The 21,686-nt window shown below is 39.9% G+C and overlaps 1 protein-coding gene across 14 annotated transcripts in view; it reads left to right on the forward strand.

Moving 5' to 3' along the window:
* LOC144507274 (serine/threonine-protein kinase VRK1-like) overlaps positions 1–21,686 on the forward strand; it is a 65,495-nt gene that overhangs the window by 39,893 nt on the left and 3,916 nt on the right. For 6 of the 14 annotated variants that reach the window (XR_013500060.1, XR_013500059.1, XR_013500064.1 and 3 more), the window contains 5 exons: positions 3,073–3,193; positions 4,858–4,916; positions 8,062–8,240; positions 12,338–12,414; positions 21,448–21,538. Coding sequence is in view for 8 of the 14 variants with exons in the window: in XM_078234300.1 (XP_078090426.1) it covers positions 3,073–3,193; positions 4,858–4,916; positions 8,062–8,240; positions 21,448–21,538 (450 nt within the window). In the remaining 6 variants the exon portion in view is untranslated. The remainder of the gene's footprint in view (positions 1–3,072; positions 3,194–4,857; positions 4,917–8,061; positions 8,241–12,337; positions 12,415–21,447; positions 21,539–21,686) is intronic. The other 8 variants (XM_078234300.1, XM_078234302.1, XM_078234297.1 and 5 more) reach the window with 2 other exon arrangements.

The following is a 21,686-nucleotide window of genomic DNA, read 5'->3' on the forward strand; positions in this document are numbered from 1 at the left end:
AATATGTTTTTATCAATTTAAAGCAGCCTACTGTTGTAATTTTGCTTTCAGTACAATTTTTAGAGCACTTACCAGATAGAGAAAATGAAATGAAACTGCAGTTAATTTGTTAAATTGGATGAATTGTCAATACCATATTGGGATTGCTAAATGTAACAAATTGATGATGTTTTATTTGGACCTGGAGTATTTGTTGTAGAATTGTGCATACACTGGACTGAATAGGAAATATTAAAATTGATTGCTTGGATCAGGTGTGCATTTATCTCGAGTCGACTAGTTGAATAATTTGTAATGTGCAGTGTGAATTGCAGAGAGAGAGTAAATGGCACTTTAATGAATATAGTCAGCTGTTAGAATGACCTTCCACCAGAGCCTGAGTGACCCTTAACTAACTTGTCATTTATCTCTGGATAATCTCATTCACATGACATTCTGCTTATTAATAATTGGCCTATTGCTACATCTTGGTAGCAGTCTTTAACATTATCATGCAAGGTTTGATTCTAGTCATTAGTGAGAAAGTTAACTAAACACTTTATCACATTAAACTATAACCTTTATTTTATACTGAGCAGACACAAATTACCCATGTCTTTATATGACTGGAAAATTTATTTTGGTCACCTTAACTGTGTGGCTAATGAAGCATTCTTTTCATGCTTTTGTGTGTTTTGTAAAATATTATTTTGAATATATTCTAAATCCTAGCAAACGAAGTGCTATTTTTCTTTTCATAAGCTCAACATATTGCATTTTCTTCCTGTTCATTTTGTGGTGTCAATGCATTCTCCCAGAGTTACACCTGCTGTATTTCCATTCAGCAGCCTCCTGATTAATTTAAAGAACAATTTCATATTTTCAAATTGACCAATGGCCTGTTAAGTATTGAGGCTGATTAAGAAGCACCGTAGATGACTATAATAAAAATTCAAATCACTTTTTAGAAGAAAAATGATCGGGATGAAATTGATTTCAAGTCATTCAGATTATTTCTAAAATGGGCCTCAGTAAAGAACTGAGCAATGATGCAACTTTAAACAACCCCATTCCTTTTGAGCTTACCGTTAGATTGGTTTCATAGCAACCAGGAGGCAACGCTCAAAGTGGTTGACCTCCTACCAGCTAATTAACTTGGGCTGAGAACTTTTACCCAAGGTGTTAAAATGGTGCTTGGATGTTAATTTTGGTGCTGGATTAAATAGCCACTCAACCAAACGGCAGAAATTGTAGATCTTTAATGTGCATTTTTATACTTTGTGATTAAGTATGGTTACGCATTGGACTACATTGCTGAAGATTATGCTTCTACTATAATTTGAACATAACTTTGCTCTCGTATTCCGCCCCCTATCTTCTCTAAATCAGAATCAAATATATAAGAATTAAAAACTCAACCACTTCCTGACCCAACGCAAGTATATCTGACCTCCAATTAGCGTCACATGATACCGCTAGCTGTTGTACGTTTCTGCACTCTTCCACAGTTGTACATCTGAATGCCCTTAATAAGCAAGTCTCTGAGCTCCAAGGAAACCCTACACTTTCTGAAGCTATATTTTCAGATAATGTGCAAGCTGCAACCCTGCTGGAGGAGTCATTGCCCTTGATGTCTGCTCGATATCTAGCAAGATTTTTAATGCTTTGAATTTGCAAGGACGTGTCTGTTTTTAAGATGGTCCAAATTGCTTTTTTTCTAAATTAGTAAGCAGTTAGTAATTAGTTGTTTGTGAGCAGCTGCAGTGTGCTCCATCTTTGCTATTATGACTATGGAACCAGTAATTTAAAACCTACGAGTACTTCTCAGTAAATGAAGCATTTTGTTTGAAATGATTTTTATATTAATCCAGTAATTCAATGAGGTGGGAAAACTGGCATTTCCGAACCTCTGTCCATACAAGACCAATTTGAGGTGTTATTTTATCATAGTCTGTTTCCCAGGAGAGCCGTGTACAAGTTTCGCAGAATTCTGAGTGTAGTTGGAGCTATCTGGGCCAGCTCTGGATTTCGAACCCAGTGAATTGGTTGCCTCCATATACACACGCGCGCACACGTGATATTATAATTTGATGATGACTATAAAAGCAGCCAACCAGCTGTTGAAAAATTTTCCACCATAAAGGTCAGACTGTACAGACATGCTGAAACAGACTCCACCCATTTGATAGCAGCTCCTGGGAGACTCAGCAAAAATTCATTTCCTACTGACATCACTGTTAGAAAACTCTCCCTCTTCATATTGTTGGCAACTGATAATATATGGCAAAGTCAAAGTGGCTTTTGTATGAGGGTCGAGTGGGTTTCTCAAAAAGTTATTTTGCTGTTAAATGACTAACAACTTCTTCTCTGCTGCCATCAGACTTTTGAATGGACTTACCTCGCACTAAGTTGATCTTTCTCTACACCCTAGCTGTGACTATAACACATTCTGCACTCTCCCCTTTCCTTCTCTATTAACGGTATGCTTTGTATAGTGCGCAAGAAACAATACTTTTCACTGTATACTAATACACGTGACAATAATAAATCAAATCAAAAACTATACAATATGCCTCAATAGTATACATTTTTATACTTTGTGATTAAGTATGGTTACACCATTGTACTACATTGCTAAAGATTATGCTTCTACTATAACTTGAACATAACTTTGCCCTCACCCTGCCCCTTACTGCTGTAAATCAGAAGATCTATAAGAATTAAACATTCTCACCACTACTTGTTCCAACACAACAATATCTGACCTCCAATTAGCATCGCATGATAGCAAAGCTTACATCTGTGACTTGCCATGACAATTTACAGCATCAATTGCTCTATTGCACAGCAGCAGGTTTTAAGATCACTCCATCGGTTCCTCCGCAGTTAACTTTTAATGTAAGTTAATTGAACTGTTAGCTTCTTTGTATTTAAATGCTAATACTGTTTCAGGTGAGCTGCTTGAATGATCAGCATCCTTGTTCTCTGAAGGGATGTTGATCTTTGTTCAAATGAATTGGAAAGGTTTTTCCTTACTATTTCAGTTCTATCAAATATACATTTTATGTTATTGACGATATATTCCACCTTCAGCTGCTTCTAGACGTGGTGACTTGGAAATCTTGGGCTATTGCATGTTGCAGTGGCTCAGTGGGAAACTTCCCTGGGAGGACAATCTAAAGGATGCCAACTATGTCAGAGATGAAAAACTCAAGTAAGAAACTGGATTTATGCCATGTTGAACTTAATTATATAGCACCAAGGAAGCTTTAGCTTCCCCTTTTCTTTCCAAATCTAATGGACCTGCTTTCTCTTTTGCTGTCCCTTACTTGGTTAGCAAATTGGTTAGTTAAACTGCCTGTTCCACAGTTATTGGTCTGAACACCTGGAGAAATCTAATGTTCTTGTATGCAGTAGTATCTTTTACTTCCACCTAAGCAAGCAAATGTTGATGGCACCTCTCACAGTTCAGCAAATTCTTAGTACTGTTATGAAGTGTTAGCCTAGATTATGTATTCAAGGTTCCGAAGTGATATTTGAACATAAAACTTTGATGCAAGAGTACAGAACTGAGCCAGGGCTGATGACCTCAAGAGAGAGAGAGTCAAGAAATAATGATGAATTAATTCAAGACATTAGACCACCAATAGTGTATGTATAAATTTGAGTGCCTCTTTGAAAAAGAAACATTAATACTGTTCACCACAGATTTAGCAGGCTGATGCCAGGGATGGGAAAACTGCAGTATTGAGATGGAATGTGAAGTAGAGAGAGTTAAGTATTTCTTTTCACAGTGTTTGAAGCATGGGATGCTTTGCCACATGAAGTGGCTGAGACACAAAACACTCGATTGAAAGGAAAATTGGAGGAATCTTTGAAATAGAGCAAGAGGTTGGGTGAATGAATGTAAAAATGTTCTTATTCTAAGACTGCTGTGGCTAAGGACCAGCCCAAACCACTTCTGGTGTTCATCTTTTTATGCATCTCCCTACCAACAAAATTCTCTTGATAGCACTTGTCCCCATCTGTTGTTTCTTTCTCCCCATGTTGTTCTATTAACTGTGAAGCTCCTTAGGACAGTTTGTTTTGTTGATGAGGCTGTGATCCATTTGATTTGCAATAAAGTGATGTCCCTTGAACTGGTTGCCAATTCATAGAAATCATAGAAATCATAGAAACCCTACAGTGCAGAAGGAGGCCATTCGGCCCATCGAGTCTACACCGACCACAATCCCACCCAGGCCCTACCCCCACATATTTTACCCGCTAATCCCGCTAACCTACACATCTCGGGACTCTAAGGGGCAATTTTTAACCTGGCCAATCAACCTAACCCGCACATCTTTGGACTGTGGGAGGAAACCGGAGCACCCGGAGGAAACCCACGCAGACACGAGGAGAATGTGCAAACTCCACACAGACAGTGACCCGAGCCGGGAATCGAACCCGGGACCCTGGCGCTGTGAAGCAGCAGTGCTAACCACTGTGCTACCGTGCCGCCCTTGGATAGAACACTGGCTTCAAATTCAAATGGAATTCAAACTTTATTATAGTGAGTGACTAGTCAAAGTTGCCACACACCTGTACTTGAATGTGAAGATTACCATGATGTGGCATCGGTAGCAGGGACTGATAAATAATTAAACGGATGCTATTGCTCTTTCGCCATCTTACAAAGCTTGAACGCTGAAAGATTATTCTCAGGTTCCCAAAGTCAAGCCTGACAAATTTGCTTATTGGGGATGCAAGTGACGATCTGCAATACAATTTAATTCCTGAATTGGTACTTTGAACCTAATATTCTTACTATGTAGAAAAGTCTATAGTATGAAAATAAGCTTAAATCTTTACTAAATCTGTTTTTGTTTTCTATACTAGATACAGAAGCAACATTCAAGGTTTGATGGATAAATGCTTTCCTTGCAAGAATAAGCCAGGTGGGAAATTCCAAATTGCTGTTTAGAATTACCTGGTTAAAGGAGGGATTGGGTAGGTGCTGGGGATGGAGTTGGTGACTGCCTCAGCTCAGTAAGTAGATCAGTTATTTTTCGGTAAAGTGTGTTCCAGGTCCTATTTCCAATCCAGTTGTACTTCCATTAAACTGGGATAAGATTTTGATGGTTGAACCAACAATGTTTGTTAGAGCTATTTTGTGCACTGCATATAATTCTCGAGGACAACTTTCTGAACTTGACCTGTTAACCATGCTGCTGAATTTGTTTTCAGCAACATCGAGCATTTGCCTGCTCTTGTGAGGAAACGAAAGTGCCCAAAATGTCACCATATCACAGTATTTAGGCAGGTGGAGTAAAATTGGGCATCATAGTTTGTTTTGGTGGAATTTGGGCTCGGGGCACTGAAATCAATTAAAGCAACGTTGCTTGGGATCCAAGAACCTTGGCTTTCGGACAATACTCATTGGAATTCAGAAGAATGAGGGGAGATCTTATAAAAACATATAAGATTATGAAGGGAATAGATAAGATCGAGGCAGGGAGGTTGTTTCCACTGGCAGGTGAAACTAGAACCAGGGCGCATGGCCTCAAAATAAGGGGGAGCAGATGTAGGACTGAGTTGAGGAGGAACTTCTTCACCCAAAGGGTTGTGAATCTGTGGAATTCCCTGCCCAGTGAAGCAGTTGGGGCTACCTCATTGAATGTTTTTAAGGCAACGATAGATAGATTTTTGAACAGTAAAGGAATCTAGAGTTATGGTGAGCGGGTGGGTAAATGGAGCTGAGTCCACGAAAAGATCAACCATGATCTTATTGAATGGCAGAGCAGGCTCGAGGGGCCAGATGGCCTACTCCTGCTCCAAGTTCTTATGCTCTTAGGTTGAGGTTGGGACCTTCCTGAATCCTGATCTATATGCCTTAGTGCTACATCAGATTTTCTTGCAAAGCTTTGAGTGTTTAATATTGCTGGCCCTTCCTTTTCACTTATTTTCAATGACTGCCCTCAGTTTGTTGTGTTGTTGATGGCAGTGCAACCTTTCTGTGGTTGCTATGTTGGGGTAGTCTGTCAATGTATGCTGTTCCTGATAGCTGGTTACAAAATACTATCACTGATTGTATATGAATTTGGGTAATTGTATTCTAACTGGGTTAGAAGCAGTTCAGAGAAGGTTCATTCAACTGATACTGGTTTAACTTATGAGGAAAGGTTGGACAGGCTGGGTCTGTATTCATTGGAGTTGAGAAGACTGAATGTTTTTACTGATCTTACTGAAACATATAAGATCCTGAGGGGAGTTGGCGGGGTGGATGTCCCTTGTGGGAGATGCTGGAAATATGGGATGCAGATTTTTAAAATTATATTTTAAAAATTATATTTTTATTGAATCTGTTTCCATTTTGCATGGAAAAAAGCAACAAACTCTCAAAGCCTGGTACAGTACAACCAGACCATCTCTAAACAAATACAAGTAGAGAGAGAGAAAAAATTACCAACAATGTTGGTTCAGATTATTCATTGTATTCTGCGCCTCCCACCATATAAGAGATGGAAGGATGTATATAGAAGGATGGGGAGGAGGGGGGATAACAGGATGCAGCCATAATTGGCCCAGCGGTGCACAGCCAAGCTCTCAAGACAACAGTGACTGAGTTGCAGAACTTATGGAAAACCTTGCAGGAGTAAACTAGACAAGGTGGAGCCCAGAACTTTAAGATAAAGATCCCAAACTTTACAGAATGTATCCGATTTAGTTCAAAGTAAACAAGTCAAAAATTCCATTGGTGTACATTCCAGAATGATTTTATGTTAATTCCAAATTGAAGGAGGCACGTCACTAATCCACCAACAAAAGATAGTCTTAGAATCACAAAACACCTACAATGCAGAAGGAGGCCATTCGGCCCATCGAGCCTTCACCAACAACAATCCCAGCCAGGCCCTATCTTTGTAACCCTACAAATTTATCCTGCTAATCCCCCTGACACTAAGGAGCAATTTAGCATGGCCAATCCACCTAACCCACACATCTTTGGACTGTAGAAGGAAGCCCACGCAGACATTGGGAAAATGTGCAAACTCCACACAGACGGTGACCAGAGGCTGGAATTGAACCCAGGTCCCTGGCGCTGAGAGGCAGCAGTGTTAACCAGTGTGCCACCGTGTCGCCCTTCCCTGCTGCTAAATGTTAGGATGTTGTACAGCCTTTTCACGTTTGCATTACTGCGTCTCCCAGACAAAAAGATCAGTATCAGATGCAAGGGATCTAAGGCCAAATCAAGGATCCTCTAAAGCTCTTTAAGAACATTCAACCATTAGGCCTTAATTTTGACACAAGACCAAAACCAATGCAGGTAATCTCCCACATCCACCTTGCACTTCTGGCACAATGAGGATATGGTGGGGCCGAACCTGTGTCGCAAGCTTAGAGTAATGTGCAGATGGTGCAATATATTAAGTTGAGTTTCTTTTGTATTCTTTTCTATTACAAACTGAAATTCTATTGGCACATTGACAAATATAACCCATGTCTCCTTGTCAATATTTACCGCGAGGTCTTTCCCCCAAGCCGGCAGCATGTCCAATGTAATATCATCAGATTTAGAGCATAGCAAGTTGTAAAATTTGGTAACTAAATACCTAAAGAAAGAATTAAAAAACAAGCATCATCAAAGCTTCTGGAAACGTTACTATTCCTGTGCTCGCACCATATGATATCCCCCCCCAGGGGTTTCCCATTTAAGATAGTGACGAGGAGAACATTTTTTCATTGTTCGTGAATTTGAGACTCTTCTCTGGACAGCGATGAAGGCTGGGTCATTGAATATTTTTATGCCAGAGGTTGATAGAGTTCTTGACTAACAAACAAGTTAAAGGTCAACAGAGATTGGCAGCATGTGGATTTGAGGCCCCAGTCAAATCAGCAATTATCACATTGAATGGTGGCGAAGGTTCAAGTTGTTTGAATGGCCTACTCCTGCTCCTAGTTTGTATGTTCGTATGACTACTGGAGGTGTGGCTTTGACCTCTGAGCAAAATTGGAAGAGAAAGATTTACTTCTCTGATACATTTAGTTGGACACTGAACCATTGTTCCAAAGTGACTTAAATATTTTATTTCTTTAACGCAGCTGAGTTGGCAAAATATTTTGAAGATGTGTTATCTCTGGCTTACAAAGACCGACCCCAGTACCAGAGACTGAGAGACATCCTCAAGCAAGGACTTAAATCTATAGGCTGCATAGATGATGGTGTTTTGGTTTCAGGAGCATCTTCCAATGGTGACGCCCCAACAACATCCAAACCACAGGTACAACTTGCATTTATAATGTTCCTGCCCCAAACCTCCACGGCAACAGTTGTGTGCCTTTCAGACATCGAGGTAATAGTTATCATTAAAGGTGCTTTCACATTCCAAAGTACTTCTGCCTGGATTGAAGAGATGTGTATGAAGAATATGTTGGAAAAATCAATTTTCTTTTGTCAGCGCAGACTATAGGGGCTTTTTGGATATATTTAATGTTACGAATACAGGTGGATAGAAACTGATTTTCCTGTGTGTACACAGTTAAGAAGTCTCTCAACATCAGGTTAAAATCCAACGGGTTTATTTGGAATCACGAGCTTTCAGAGCGCTGCTCCTTCATCAGGTGTTGTGGGACTTCTTATTGTGCCCACCCCAGTCCGATGCTGGCATCTCCACATCTTGGTTTCCAGTGTGTGATAAAGGGCCATAGATACAAGAATGAACACACAAAATTTATAGAGGGAGGAAAAACCACTTCATGTAGAGCTTCAAGACTAGAATTTACTTCCAGGATCAGTGGTTGAGGCTGAAATTAGCTCAGCGTTCAGGATCAAGTCGAATAGGTGTTTGAAGGAAAACCGGTTGAGGAGATCTGAAAACAGTCTGGCTGCAAAAAATGGCCACTGCTAGTGGTGTTCTCTCCACTTGAACATTTAAAATTGGAATTTCTTTAATTGGTTCCCCTTGGCACAGTGGAACACTTGAAAGTGAGTGCAACTCTCCTTGTGTCTAAAGTTTTTTTGTAAATTCTAATTTGAGTTCCAGCTTGCTGCACTGAGAATATGGTGCCTTATTTGAAATTAGTCCTGTTAAAGTGATTTGAAGGAAAGGTAGGCTGGTGGAACATGGTTAATTTGCTGCTAATTAAATCGATGCTCGCTTGTACTGGCAGTAATTCTGCATTTGGGGCTTCTGGAATAAATAAAACCCATCAAAAGGCTACTTTTATTTCTAAAGCAACAATGTTTATAGGAAAGAGTGAGCCAAATTGCTTTTTTTTTGAAGAGAAGAAGAACATTGGCCACTACAAACAAGTTATTAGACTTTTTAAGCACAGAGGTAGAAAAGTACAACTACTCTGGTAAGGACTGTCTGTTCCAATATGTATGTAACTATCCAACATTGTGAACTGCCAGTTGTTAAGCTTGGTTCCCTTTGATGAAACTGCAAATTTGTATAATGTACGGGTACATTGCAAATCATTTTATTAAATTGATGCATTTCTCCAGTTCCCCTTTTTTTAAAGGTGAAAGACGGGTCTGAATTCTGACTTTGTAAATTGGAATATTTCAAGATGACTGCAAATGTATAACCGTAACATTTCTAACCAATATTGAAGTTGTTCAGCCAAGCTTTGCCCTCGGTTCTCTCCGGTGGATGTAAAAAAAATCCCGCAGCATAGAATCATAGAATGCCTACAGTGTAGAAGAAGACCATTCGGCCCATCAAGTCTGTGCTGACAACAATCTTGCCCTATCCCCATTCCCTACATATTTACCCTAGCTAGTCCCCCTGACACTAAGGGCAATTTAGCATGGCCAATCAACCTAATCTGCACATCTTTGGACTGTGGGAGGAAACTGGGGCACCCGGAGGAAACCCACGTAAATACGGGGAGAACGTGCAAACTCCACGCAGACAGTGACCCAAGCTGGGAATCGAACCCGGCTCCCTGGCGCCGTGAGGCAGCAGAGCTAACCACTGTGCCACCTTCTGTTTTGAAGAAGAGCAGTTGAGTGTTCGAGCCGATATTATACCATTAACCACCATCACTAAAAGAAATTATCTGGTTATTATCCCATTGCTGTTTCTGAGTGCTTGGTTGGCATGATTTGAATGCTGCATTTCCTATTTGCAACCGTGGCGACACTTCAAAATACTGTATTGTTCTGAAATCATGAAAACATTATAAAAAGTTTAGTGCATGGTAGACAATAACAGATATGATTTTTGAGGACATTCTGAAGTATTTTCTCTCTCTTGAGTCTTGTACTTCCTGCCTATCTGTGCTTTCCTTTTGCCAAATAGTAATTTCAGGAAATTTAGAAAGTAAAAATGAACTCCTCTTGTACTTGGTAACTAGTTCTGGACACTTCCAGTTCAGCTTATCTGTTTTGCTGAAGTAGTGTTGTATTCTTGAAGAAATATCTAATTAGCAAAGGGAAGAAATAGGAAGGGTGAATTTTCCCAAAGATTGCATGCGTCCGAAAACCATGTTTTTCCAATTTTCCCCAGTCTTCCACATTTAAGTGAAATATAATTATAGAACATAGAAAAAATACAGCACAAACAGGCCCTTTGGCCCACAAGCTGCGCCGGTCATGTCCCTACCTACCTACCTAGGCTTATATATAGGCTTACCTATAACCCTCAATCCTATTAAGTCCCATGTACTCATCCAGAAGTCTCTTAAAAGACCCTATCGAGTTTGCCTCCACCACCACTGACGGCAGCCAATTCCACTCACCCACCACCCTCTGAGTGAAAAGCTTACCCCTGACATCTCCTCTGTACCTACTCCCCAGCACCTTAAACCTGTGTCCTCTCGTAGCAGCCATTTCAGCCCTGGGAAAAAGCCTCCAAGAATCCACCCGATCTATACCTCTCAACATCTTGTACACCTCTCAGGTCACCTCTCATCCTTCGTCTCTCCAAGGAGAAAAGACCGAGCTCCCTCAGCCTATCCTCATAAGGCATGCCAACCAATCCAGGCAACATCCTTGTAAATCTTCTCTGCACCCTTTCAATCATTTCCACATCCCTCCTGTAATGGGGCGACCAGAACTGAGCACAGTACTCCAAGTCTGACGAGGGTCTTATAAAACTGCATCATTATCTCCTGACTCCTAAACTCAATCCCTCGAACGATGAAGGCCAGCACACCATACGATTATATTTTTAAAAATTGGGCTAATGCACTGCTGATGTTTAATGTAAAGGAGCAAGTTTGATTTGCTGGTAGTGTTGATACAGTTGATGCTTGCATCTGATGTGGATTTATTTTACTGTCTGTATTCTAAAGCCAGAAGAGAAGATGGTGCAAGTGTTCGGATGATTAGTCCCAAATAAATTGGGTGAGGAATAGAAGGGAATGCTTGCTGGCCAAAGGCAATTGGCCCATTCAGATTGAAGCCATTTAAATAATTGATAAAGATCAACTAAGAACAGACACTTCAGAGGTTGTCATTTAAGCTACAGCAGATTCTGCAGCATGTGTCAGAATGAATGAGGCAGCTGGCTATTACAGATGGATAACTGCCCAGACCAGTTCCGTCAGCATATGTGTCAAGCATACAAGTGCTCCTTTGATGCACCCACTAGACAGTAACTTGCATTTAGGTTTTTAAAAGGTTGTAGTTCCTCGTGTGACTATTTTGCATCGACCAGTTTGGCACTGGTGACATTGCTTCTGGGAATTGTGTGATGGATAACATCAAGTTGCAGCAACCATTCTAACTCATCTAATTGGGGAAAGCCAGGTTCTACGTTTCTGTAATTTCATGCATAAAGTTCACCTCGCCTTTGCCAGTGAAATTTCTAATTATTTAAAGTAGATGTAAAGGTGCAGTTGATTCTCACTGAAAAAAGGAGGTATTAGAAGAGCTTGATCAAATGCTTGGTCCAAAAATGGACTTTTAAGAACAATTTTAAGGGATGAGAGGGAGATGGTGAGATTTAGGAAATAAATTCTAGTGTTGCCAATGGTGGGACAAAGGAATGCAGAATGTATAAAAGGGTTAGCCAAAAAAGCGCACAAATCTTGAATTGGAGGTAGGGACATATTAGGAGAGAGTGCGAGGTGAGTAGGGCCATTAGGCCAGGAAGACATTTATACGCAAGGATAAGGATCATAAATTTGACAGGAGGGGGTACCAGGAGCTCGTGTGGATTGTTAAGGATAGAGATTAATGGCTGAGCAGGTCTTGCTGGGCAACAGAGTTACAGATGAGTTGGAGAATGGTAGGCCAACCAGAGGGCATTCGAGTAGTTGAGTTGACAAATCCTCAGTTGAGGGTGAGCTGGTGTGAGAAACTATTGATTATAAAAAATAAAATATTCATTGTTGCTTTAACCATTCATTTTTCTTGCCGTACACACAGCAGCCAGTTTGCAAGGGCATTCAGTACGTGAATGACCAGATAATCTGTTTTTGATGATGCTTGAGGGAGGAATGTTGGTAAGAATGCACCTTGAACTCTAATTTGGCAGTCCACCTGAGCAGACAGGTTCTCGGCTTATTTGTGATCTAACAAGTTAATATGGAAAGAGTGCTGCACTGGATTGCTAACCTAGATCATTTCAGAAACCAATGCTGGAACTTGAACGTGCAACCTTCTGACTCAGGCAAGCATGCTGCCAATTGAACCTAGCTGATGCTTTATTGGCATGTGTATTATACTATTGCAAAAGCACTAACTTTAGACAGTTGGTGGGATAGGTAAGATATGATGGGAATGAAAATATTTTTGACACTGGGCATAACATTTCTTAACAGTCCATATGAACTGGACAATAGGTGTCCACTCAACAATAGGTGTCCTTAAATGTTCCAAAATATCTGATTTTTTTTTTTTGTCATAAGCTGCCCTTTAAAGTAATTTATAGTATATGAAGTGCTGTGTGATGTTTGAGACAGAAGGTGCTATATAATTGCCTTTCTTGGTGTCCCTAAGCTAATGAGGGGGAAGAAAATCCAAAATTCCCATTCCTGAAAGCTTTCCAGTGACTCCTGCTGGAAAGTATGCATATAGGCATTGGGGTTGAGATGAGGCTGGGCTTGACTGAAGCCCTGTGCTCACAACTCATCTGCCAGCACTTGCTGTCTTGGCTCAAGTGTGATAGATGACCATTTGGGTGAGGTACCAGAGTGTTGCTGACGCTTTGCAAAGTGTCACTGCCTTCAGGGAAATGGAAAAGGGAATGATAACAGAGGAAAAACTATTAAGTGAAAAATGAGAATTTCTGAAGTGGCGTGAAATCTTGATTAAAGGTTTACATTTGAGATTACAGCTTTTAATCTAGGGCTGTACTGTGTCTGTAATTGTTCCACAGTAGAACAAAGTGATGGATTAAATAGCACTTTGAAAATTTTATAACTCTTGGTTGACCTGCTACCTCATGATTTTGATGACATATGGTAATATCAGTGTCTGAATGCTTCTAATCAGAGCTGCAGACAGGCAGGGGAGGATGTACCTCGTACACTTAATCAGTGTAGTTTACATATGGAACTTGCCGCTCGGGATCTGCCCTGTGCCAGCTGAGGGTTATGTGCCCACTGCAGTTATTGTGTGTAATTATCAAACCAATCTGTTCAGCGCAGCAGGGTTTAGATGGTAATGATGAGGCAGAGATGAAGGGAAAAGATGCACACTACTCTTTGGTAGCTGTGAATCCTAGCTGTTGATTCATTACTGCGCATCCAAAAGAAAACTCTTAGCAACCTGCTGTTACATTTTCAATGTAAAATCAGCCATTGCAGAGATGAGCCATTGTGGCCTGTTGATTACATGTAGCAGCTATTGGCCAAGATGGTAGTGCACAAAGCAGCGACATAAGCCCCTAAAAAAAAGGAAAACAAAATGCCAAATTTCATTAACAGCTACACAAAACCCTTTTTTCACAAGCAGTTGGAAAAATGTGTAACATCTTTAAAATGAAATGCAGTATTAAGTAGCAGTCAGCATGTTAAAATAATTGCTGTGATTAGAGTCTAAGCCAGTTGTTGCTAAACATTTTAAAACTTGCTCAGAGTTATTATGAAATGATAAAATACTATGTAGTGTGCCCTGGACAGTATCCAAGGTTTAAAATGGAAATAGAAGAATTTCAAAAATTTGTTGAAACACGGAGGAGAATTAGCTGTACTCAATTTCTTGAGCCAGCAAGCACCAACCGTGATCCTTGTATTGATTCCTTGGCTGAGCTCGCCATTTGGCTATGGGAAAACAATTAGCTAAACAATGATCTGCCATAGTATTTGACTAATTGCAGCTTAAGTCTTGACTTTATCCTTTTTATTGTCTGCTTATTTAGGCTGCTGTCCAAAGCTTTTAAAACAAATATAATGCTGTGTGTGTGTTTTTTAATAAATATACGTATGTTGGATCATTACTTGTACCTGTTACTGTAAAACAATTGTTCGGTTGCCAGCGGCATTATTTTCTTGTAGGGCTGCTTGAAATGTGTGCACGTTTGGGCACGTTTCTGTTTGGTGTAAAGGTTTCCTAAATCAACAAATTAAACCAGGCAGTCTGATCTAATCGTTGCTTCAAATGTGTATCTTGCATGATATGATTCCTTTAGTGTTTATATCATCTAAGTAACAGTACTTGCTGTCTTGTGGATGGCTACTAAACGTTGTTTGATTACGTGAACTGTATTGCTGAATATTCTGACTTTAAATTAAACGATGAAAGTGGTGTGAATTTACATTTTATTAAACTGTCTATTCCACACATCTGTGACTAATCCACTGTGCTAGTATTCCAAATAGTAGTGATTAAATCAAATTTTAATGATACACTTGAGGTAGAATTATTCTTGAGGTAGAATTATTCTATGGCTCATGGTCTTGTCTGAAAATAAAGCACATGATGTGTTTTTAAGCAACACATTATATTTACATAGCATAGTAGGAAAAAAAACAATTGCCTCACAAACATAATCTAAAAAAAGGATACCGCGTCAGATAAAGGATTGTGAGCGGCAATTAGTAATTTTATAAACTTGAAGGGTTTTAGGGAACGCTTTAAATGAGGAGAGGGAACTGAGGCTGAGGGAGTTCCAAAGCATTAAGTCTCGGCAGGTTAAGACATGGCAGTCTGTGGTGGAGAAAAGGAATGGCTGTAAACTTAACTAGAATCTGAAGACTGGAGGGTTTGAGCTGTGGGTCATTGGAGGGTTGAATGGGCAGGATCATGAAGAGCAGGAGAATTTAAGATTTTAAACATGCAGTTTCATACCAAATGTATATTTCTGCATACATGCAGCTGCAAAATGGAGTGCAATCCTTTGAAATATTCCAGCTATTAACTGCGTTCAGCCAATGAAAGGTTCCTCGTCCTTTTTTTAAGCCCTTAACTCTGCGGACGAACAGCTATGATATTGAATAATTATTCTGTTCACTAACATTTTTTTAAAAAATAGATGGCTTGAGCCATCGGGTGTTTGCAAGCTCACGATGACTGTTCAGTTGTCACTCAAGCATTAGATTGAACACCTCTTTACTTTGCATATTGTGTAGTTTACCAGCATTATAATTATATGACATATCAAATTGGTTTAATATATTGAAGATTTCTGTTCAGTATGTCTGCAGGTCAATCAGTTCTCATCTCTCTCCTCTCGCATCGCCCCCTCCAAGTGTGTTGGTAGTTGTGGGTGCTGTCTTGGGATGCTGATCAACGCAGAATGGTACTGCGCACACAAATAAAATGCTTTTTGCAGTTAGCTGGTTGGTGATTAGAGAATTCCAACAGAAGCCTATAAGCAGGTTATTTCTCAAATTGTGTGTGTCACCCAATAAGGAAAAGGGTTTATAAAATTGTGAAGCAATTAGTTATATATCACGTTGAATAATTTGAAAGTGAATGTGCTTTTAGATTGTTCCGAATTTAGTTATAAAATGCAGAGCTTTCAACCCAACCAACCTACTCCATCTCTAGTCTATGTATGATTTATTTATCATGAGTATCCTTATGCAACCTGTTGATTATCCAAATGTTGCAATTTATAATTTCCTGCTTTCTGTCCAAGGGTAACAAAGAGCGAGCAATGTTAACCATCACTGTAAATCTCAATCCTGTTTATCAGTCTATATACAGCAACAACTTGCCATGACATTGTGCCTTTAAATACAACTTGAGCTGTTCCAAAGAATTGCAATCAAACAAAAATGGACACTGAAAGAGGCGACTTGAATGCTTGTTCTGACATGGGTTTTAAGGAAGGTATTGGAGGAGAGAGGATGAGCAGTTTTGGGAGGGAGTTCTAGTATAGACAGCTAGATGGCCAAAGATACAGCTACCAAAGGGAATGCAGGAAGAGAGAAGGGGGCAAGGTTAGATACTTGGAGGACTTCAGAGATCATAGTGTGTGGAACAGGAAGCAAGCCATTGCTGGATATTATTGGGTAGGTAAGAGATGAACAATGGAATTGTACATCAGAGAATGGGCATTCATGGAGAATGGTGTAGTTTACCATGTCAATGAATGGAAATAAGATGAGATAGGTGAGAAGGGTCACAGGGCATATCATTTGTAATTTTGATTCAGGCCATTTCAGTGCAGGTGGCATGGACAGAAAGCTATTGTGAAAATTGAATACGGAGTTTCAGAAAAGGTAGACATGCATTTGGGGGATAATTTTCCATCCAAGGACTTTTAAAAAGAAAGGGAGATTGGAACTGGGCCAGTAATTTGCAGAAAGGTTAAGGGTGGAGTTTCTGGAGAGGGAACCAGTTACAATGTCAGGAGACATAGGTGACCAGAAAGATAGGTTGTGTCACCCACATATGTTACATAGCAATATGCAGAAAGATATTTGCTATGAACAGCAGTTGACAAAAAACAAAGAGCAACATGACAATAACTAGCGTCCCAAGATAAAACCATTTCTATTCGATTAGCTTACAGGTTCAAATATTTGCTATTGTCTACAAATCACTTACAGTCTTTAAATACCTCGAGACCAGTTGTCCTAAGTTTATTGTATTTTATCTTTGATAACCTTTCTGTTCATTGAATAGGATACTCATTTGTGAAGGCATGAGTTGCAGTGTATCCAATCAGTTGTCATATAAATAGGCTTAAAATTAAAGCAATGTAACTGACCCTATTTTTTTTAAAAATCAGTTTTTACCAATAGTAGGTCATACTGAAGGAACGTTTAGTTCTTGGGCACTTGGAATGAGTTGTTGGTATGCATGTCCAGATGAATACTTCCACAGTACATTAATGTACAGATTTCTACTGATGCACCCTACACATTGGACATTGTAGCAGAACAGGAATATCCCTTAGATAAAGAATATTGTGGAAGATGGTTTGAACAAAGATGAGGTTTAATGACACTTTAAATTACCTTTTTCTGGAGACATTTTAAATGATCCACAACTTGAGTTGACAGATGAATCTATCTCATAGTCAACTTCATGATCACAGGTTCAGATCTTGCAACGGGGGTCACTTGATTTTTGGGATAACGAGTTCAACATTTTGATATGAAAAGCTGGCTGCTTTCTATTTGAAGCCACTGCTGTTTCTGATTCTGTTGGTCTACTTAAAGGCTCATGTGCTTCATGAAGGAAATTCATTTGAACACCCAAATGAAATCTCCATGTAACGTGCTTGGAAACGTTAATAATGACCCAGTTAAACCTGCCAATAACTTGAATAACTTTAAAAGAAAAACTTGCATTTATACAGGACTTTTCATGACCTCAGCACATCCCAATGTGCGTTACAGCCATTGATGTACTTCTCAAAGTGCAGTCACGGTTGTAATGTTGGAACTACAGCAGTTAATTTGCGCACACCTGTAATAATCAGATAATCTGTTAATAACGTTGATTGAGGGATACGTATTGGCCAGGGCATGAGAGGAGAACTCTTCTTGCTTTTCAAAGTAGCACCATGAAATTGTCTGCATCCACTTGAGACAGCAGATAGTGCCACAGTTTGTCTGATCCAAATGATGGCGTCTCTGTAGCCACAGGCACTTGTGGCGTTTCTGCCTATGGTGGCTCTCAGGTTCCTATTCTGATGTTCGCATCCATCTTACTTAATCATAAAAACTCTACAGTGCAGAGGAGGCTATTCGGCCCTTCGAGTCTGCACCGATAACAATCCCACCTAAGCCCTATCCTTGTAACCCCACATATTTACCCCATTAATCCCGCTAACCTATGCATCCCAGTACACTAAGGGGCAATTTAACATGGTCAATACACCTAACCCGCATACCTTTGGAGTGGGAGGAAACCCACACAAACACGGGGAGAAAGTGCAAACTCCACACAGACGGTTACCCGAGGCTGGAATTGAACCCAGATCCCTGGAGCTGTGAGGTAGCTGTGTTAACCACTATGCCACTGTGCTGCCCGTTAATGATCCTGAAGGCGATGTCTTCAGATCATATTTAAATTCTTGCCAGAAATTGAGCCCAAGCTTCTATTAATTTGAGAAACTGATGTGCTAAAATTTAAATTTTTGCCATTTATACTTTGGGTGGGGGGGGTGCAAAATGTGTAAATGAGTAGAGTTTTGCTTTCTAGGTAGTTTGAAGCAAACCTACCAGTTAATTTATTTGAAAACAATGCTAAGTAAATTCAAAATCAAACATTGAACTGGTAGAGTGGCTCATAATACTCCAGTTGATTTTGAACCGACAATAACATTTCAGTTTGTTCGTGTTGCCGTAGCTGTTTTCTTTTGACTTTGCAAAGAATTAGCCATTTATATGTATTTTTAGCTCCCATCGGAATGTATATTTTAGTGAGCTGGTACCAAACTAGTAGAGCAAAGCTCCTTTTACTGAAGTGAGGTCACCTCTAAGACACTTAATGTACCAGTGGTTTTTAAAAATTAAAACTCTGGCAATGCAGCAGATTACCATCCAATCTTAATTTTATTATCTACTGATTGGTATGTGCCAAATGTATCTCAGCAATGTGTTATACCTGTCTGTGAGGATACCTGAATTTGGTTTCATTCATTGGTATGAGGAAGAATTTTCAGTTAAACATAACTACTGTAGACTGTTTTCATTCGTTAAATGCAGGCTACAAGGGCAAAACTCCCTCCTGCAGTCTCAGCCATAATGATTGGAACTTAATGATTTCACCTCACCTACTCAACTCCATCTCTGTTATTGTTGTATCCAAACTTTTGTAATACCAGTATATGACATTGTGCACTGTTGAACTGCTAAAACCCTCATCCAGCCTTTGTTCTCTTGATTATTCCAATGCTCTCCAGGCAGGAGTCCAATCTACCACACGACATACAATTGACCGCATCCAAACCGCTGTCCATATCTAGGCTCCATGTCTCATTCCCATAACACCCATGTGCTCACTGACCTACATTGGTTTTCTGACCACAACACCTTTTTATCTTAATGTTCTCATCCTTGCTTTTGAAACTCTTGTTATCTCAGCCCTCTATAACTTTGTAACCTTCACCCTATCGCTCTCAGATCTCTGCTGTCCTCCAATTTTATCCTTGTGCGCCTCCCTGAATTTAATCGCTCCACTTTTTGGTAGCTGTGTCTTCAATTGCCAATGCCTTAAGCTCTGGCATTCCTTCCATTTCTCTGCCTCTCTTTATTCCTGAAAGCCTACCACTTTGACCAAGCATTTGGTATGTGCTCTAATATCTCCTTGTGTGGCTCAGTATAACATTTTGTTTGATCACCCCATTTGTGAAGCATTTTAGAATGTTTTACTATAGTAAAGACACTATATTATAAGTTGTTGAGGCACCTCAGTTAAACAGTTACTCTTTGGTGATTTACAGACTGATGCCCGAATTCCTGTTCCAAGTTTATATCATAACTTGGACTTAAATTACATCTATGTTTTATGAAAGCCACAGTTGAATCTACCTCCACCTCCCTCTCAGACAGTGAACTTCGGATTCTAATCACTCGTATTTTTTAAGAAATGTTTTTCTGTCTGTCAGCTTTGCTTCTTTTGCCATTCACCTTAAATCAGGTATCCTCTGTGGTCCAGAGGACATAACCTCAGCGTAAAAGGGTGCCAAGTTAAGACTAGGATAAGCAGGAATTTCTTCTGAGGGTTGAGAGTCTTTAACCGGAGAGAGCTGTGGGGCAGATCCTTGGGTGTATTTAAGGCTGAGGTAGATAAGTTTTTGATCAGTAAGGGAATCAAAGGATACAGGGAAAGGAATGTGGACATGAGGAATGTTGAATCAACCGTGATCCTATTGAATGGTGGAGCAGGCTTGAGGGGCCGAATGGCCTACTTCTGTTTCTATTATTTATGGTCTTGACCCTCCTGCCAATGGAAACAGGTTCTATTAACTTTGTCTGGGCCCTTAATGATTTTGAATACTTCTATCGAATCTCTTCAACCTTCTCAGAAGAACAGCCCCAGTTTCTCGAAACTGTCCTAGTCACATGTTCCTCATCCCTGAACCCGTTCTTATCAATCGTTTCTGCACCCTCTCTAAAGCCTTCACATCCTTCTGGTGCCCAGAATTGGACAAAATACTCCAGTTGAGGTTGAATTAGTGTTTTAGAAAGGTTCACCATAACCTCCTTGTTTTTGTACTATTATACCTCTAGTAATCATACCCAGGTTCCCAATTTTGAGCATGTCCTTTTGCCAAATTTCCAGCCATTTTGGCCAGTAAGTCAGCAAGAGACCCAGCAGTTGAAATTGGCTGAGCCTGCTTGCTGCTGCTGCTTAGCAGGCATGTGACTTGATTGCTATGTTCTCACCCCGGAGTCAAAAATCAAGCCCTTGATGTTCAAGCAGATAAAAAGGACAGAATGAGAAGGCCATATTGTCTATCTGCTCCAACCTTTCCCAATCCAACCAGATTAATTTGTTTTTAGTTTTTACTTTTGATTTGAAGTAAAATGCTGCTACACAACGACCCTACACTTCATGGAATAGTTTAGCTCAGTGGAACATTTTGAATATTATTGTCTTTCATCATTTCTTGGTCAGGTGTTGCTGTAGTCCTAAGGTTTTAGGCCTTGTTCAATCTGCCCATCAATGTGCTTGTTTATCATTTAATACGCCATCGTGTATCTCTTGCAGTAGGAATCTTTGTGGCCGATTGAGTTGAATTGGAAAATGAGTGTGTGATGAGTGTGTGCTTTGGAGCCCTTAGTAATATATGCTGCTTAACCGTTCTAAGCAGCAGTAGGTAGGTATTTTTGTTACCAATACATGAAAGAGACTTTCATCATTATGACTTCAGTCTGGTGTGAAGTCCCACTTTCTAGAAGGAAGGTCATTGTCTTAGCCAAGCTACATTACCCAAGACTCCACCTTGTGTTAATCTTGGATTCAATACAACAATTCCTGGAAAAAAGTTTGTGCGGTACCTTTCCACTGTTCAGTCTGTCCTTTTGAGCCTTGTCTAATTGCTGCTTTTATTTCCCAAGGACAGTGACCAACATATTGCTGACAATATTTGATTCTCCACCAATCAATGTCTTTCATTTTTTTAAAAGAAACGGCGTTTTTCAAAGCAGAATGATCTTGAGGGCAACACCTCAGATTCTGAGTTAAAAGGTGGAAAACGAAGAAGAAAAACAGCAAGAGGTAAGAGCAATTAGATCAGGATTTGGGTGTTGTGCCAGTCAGGAATGTGTGCCCCTTTTGAACTGCTGGCCGGGCACCTTAACTGACCGTTAATGCTCAGTTTACTCCTGCGATCAGGATAGGAAATGATCCCTATGAATGCGATATG

This window comes from Mustelus asterias, chromosome 18 (assembly GCF_964213995.1).
Source record: "Mustelus asterias chromosome 18, sMusAst1.hap1.1, whole genome shotgun sequence".
NCBI classification, from domain to species: domain Eukaryota; kingdom Metazoa; phylum Chordata; class Chondrichthyes; order Carcharhiniformes; family Triakidae; genus Mustelus; species Mustelus asterias.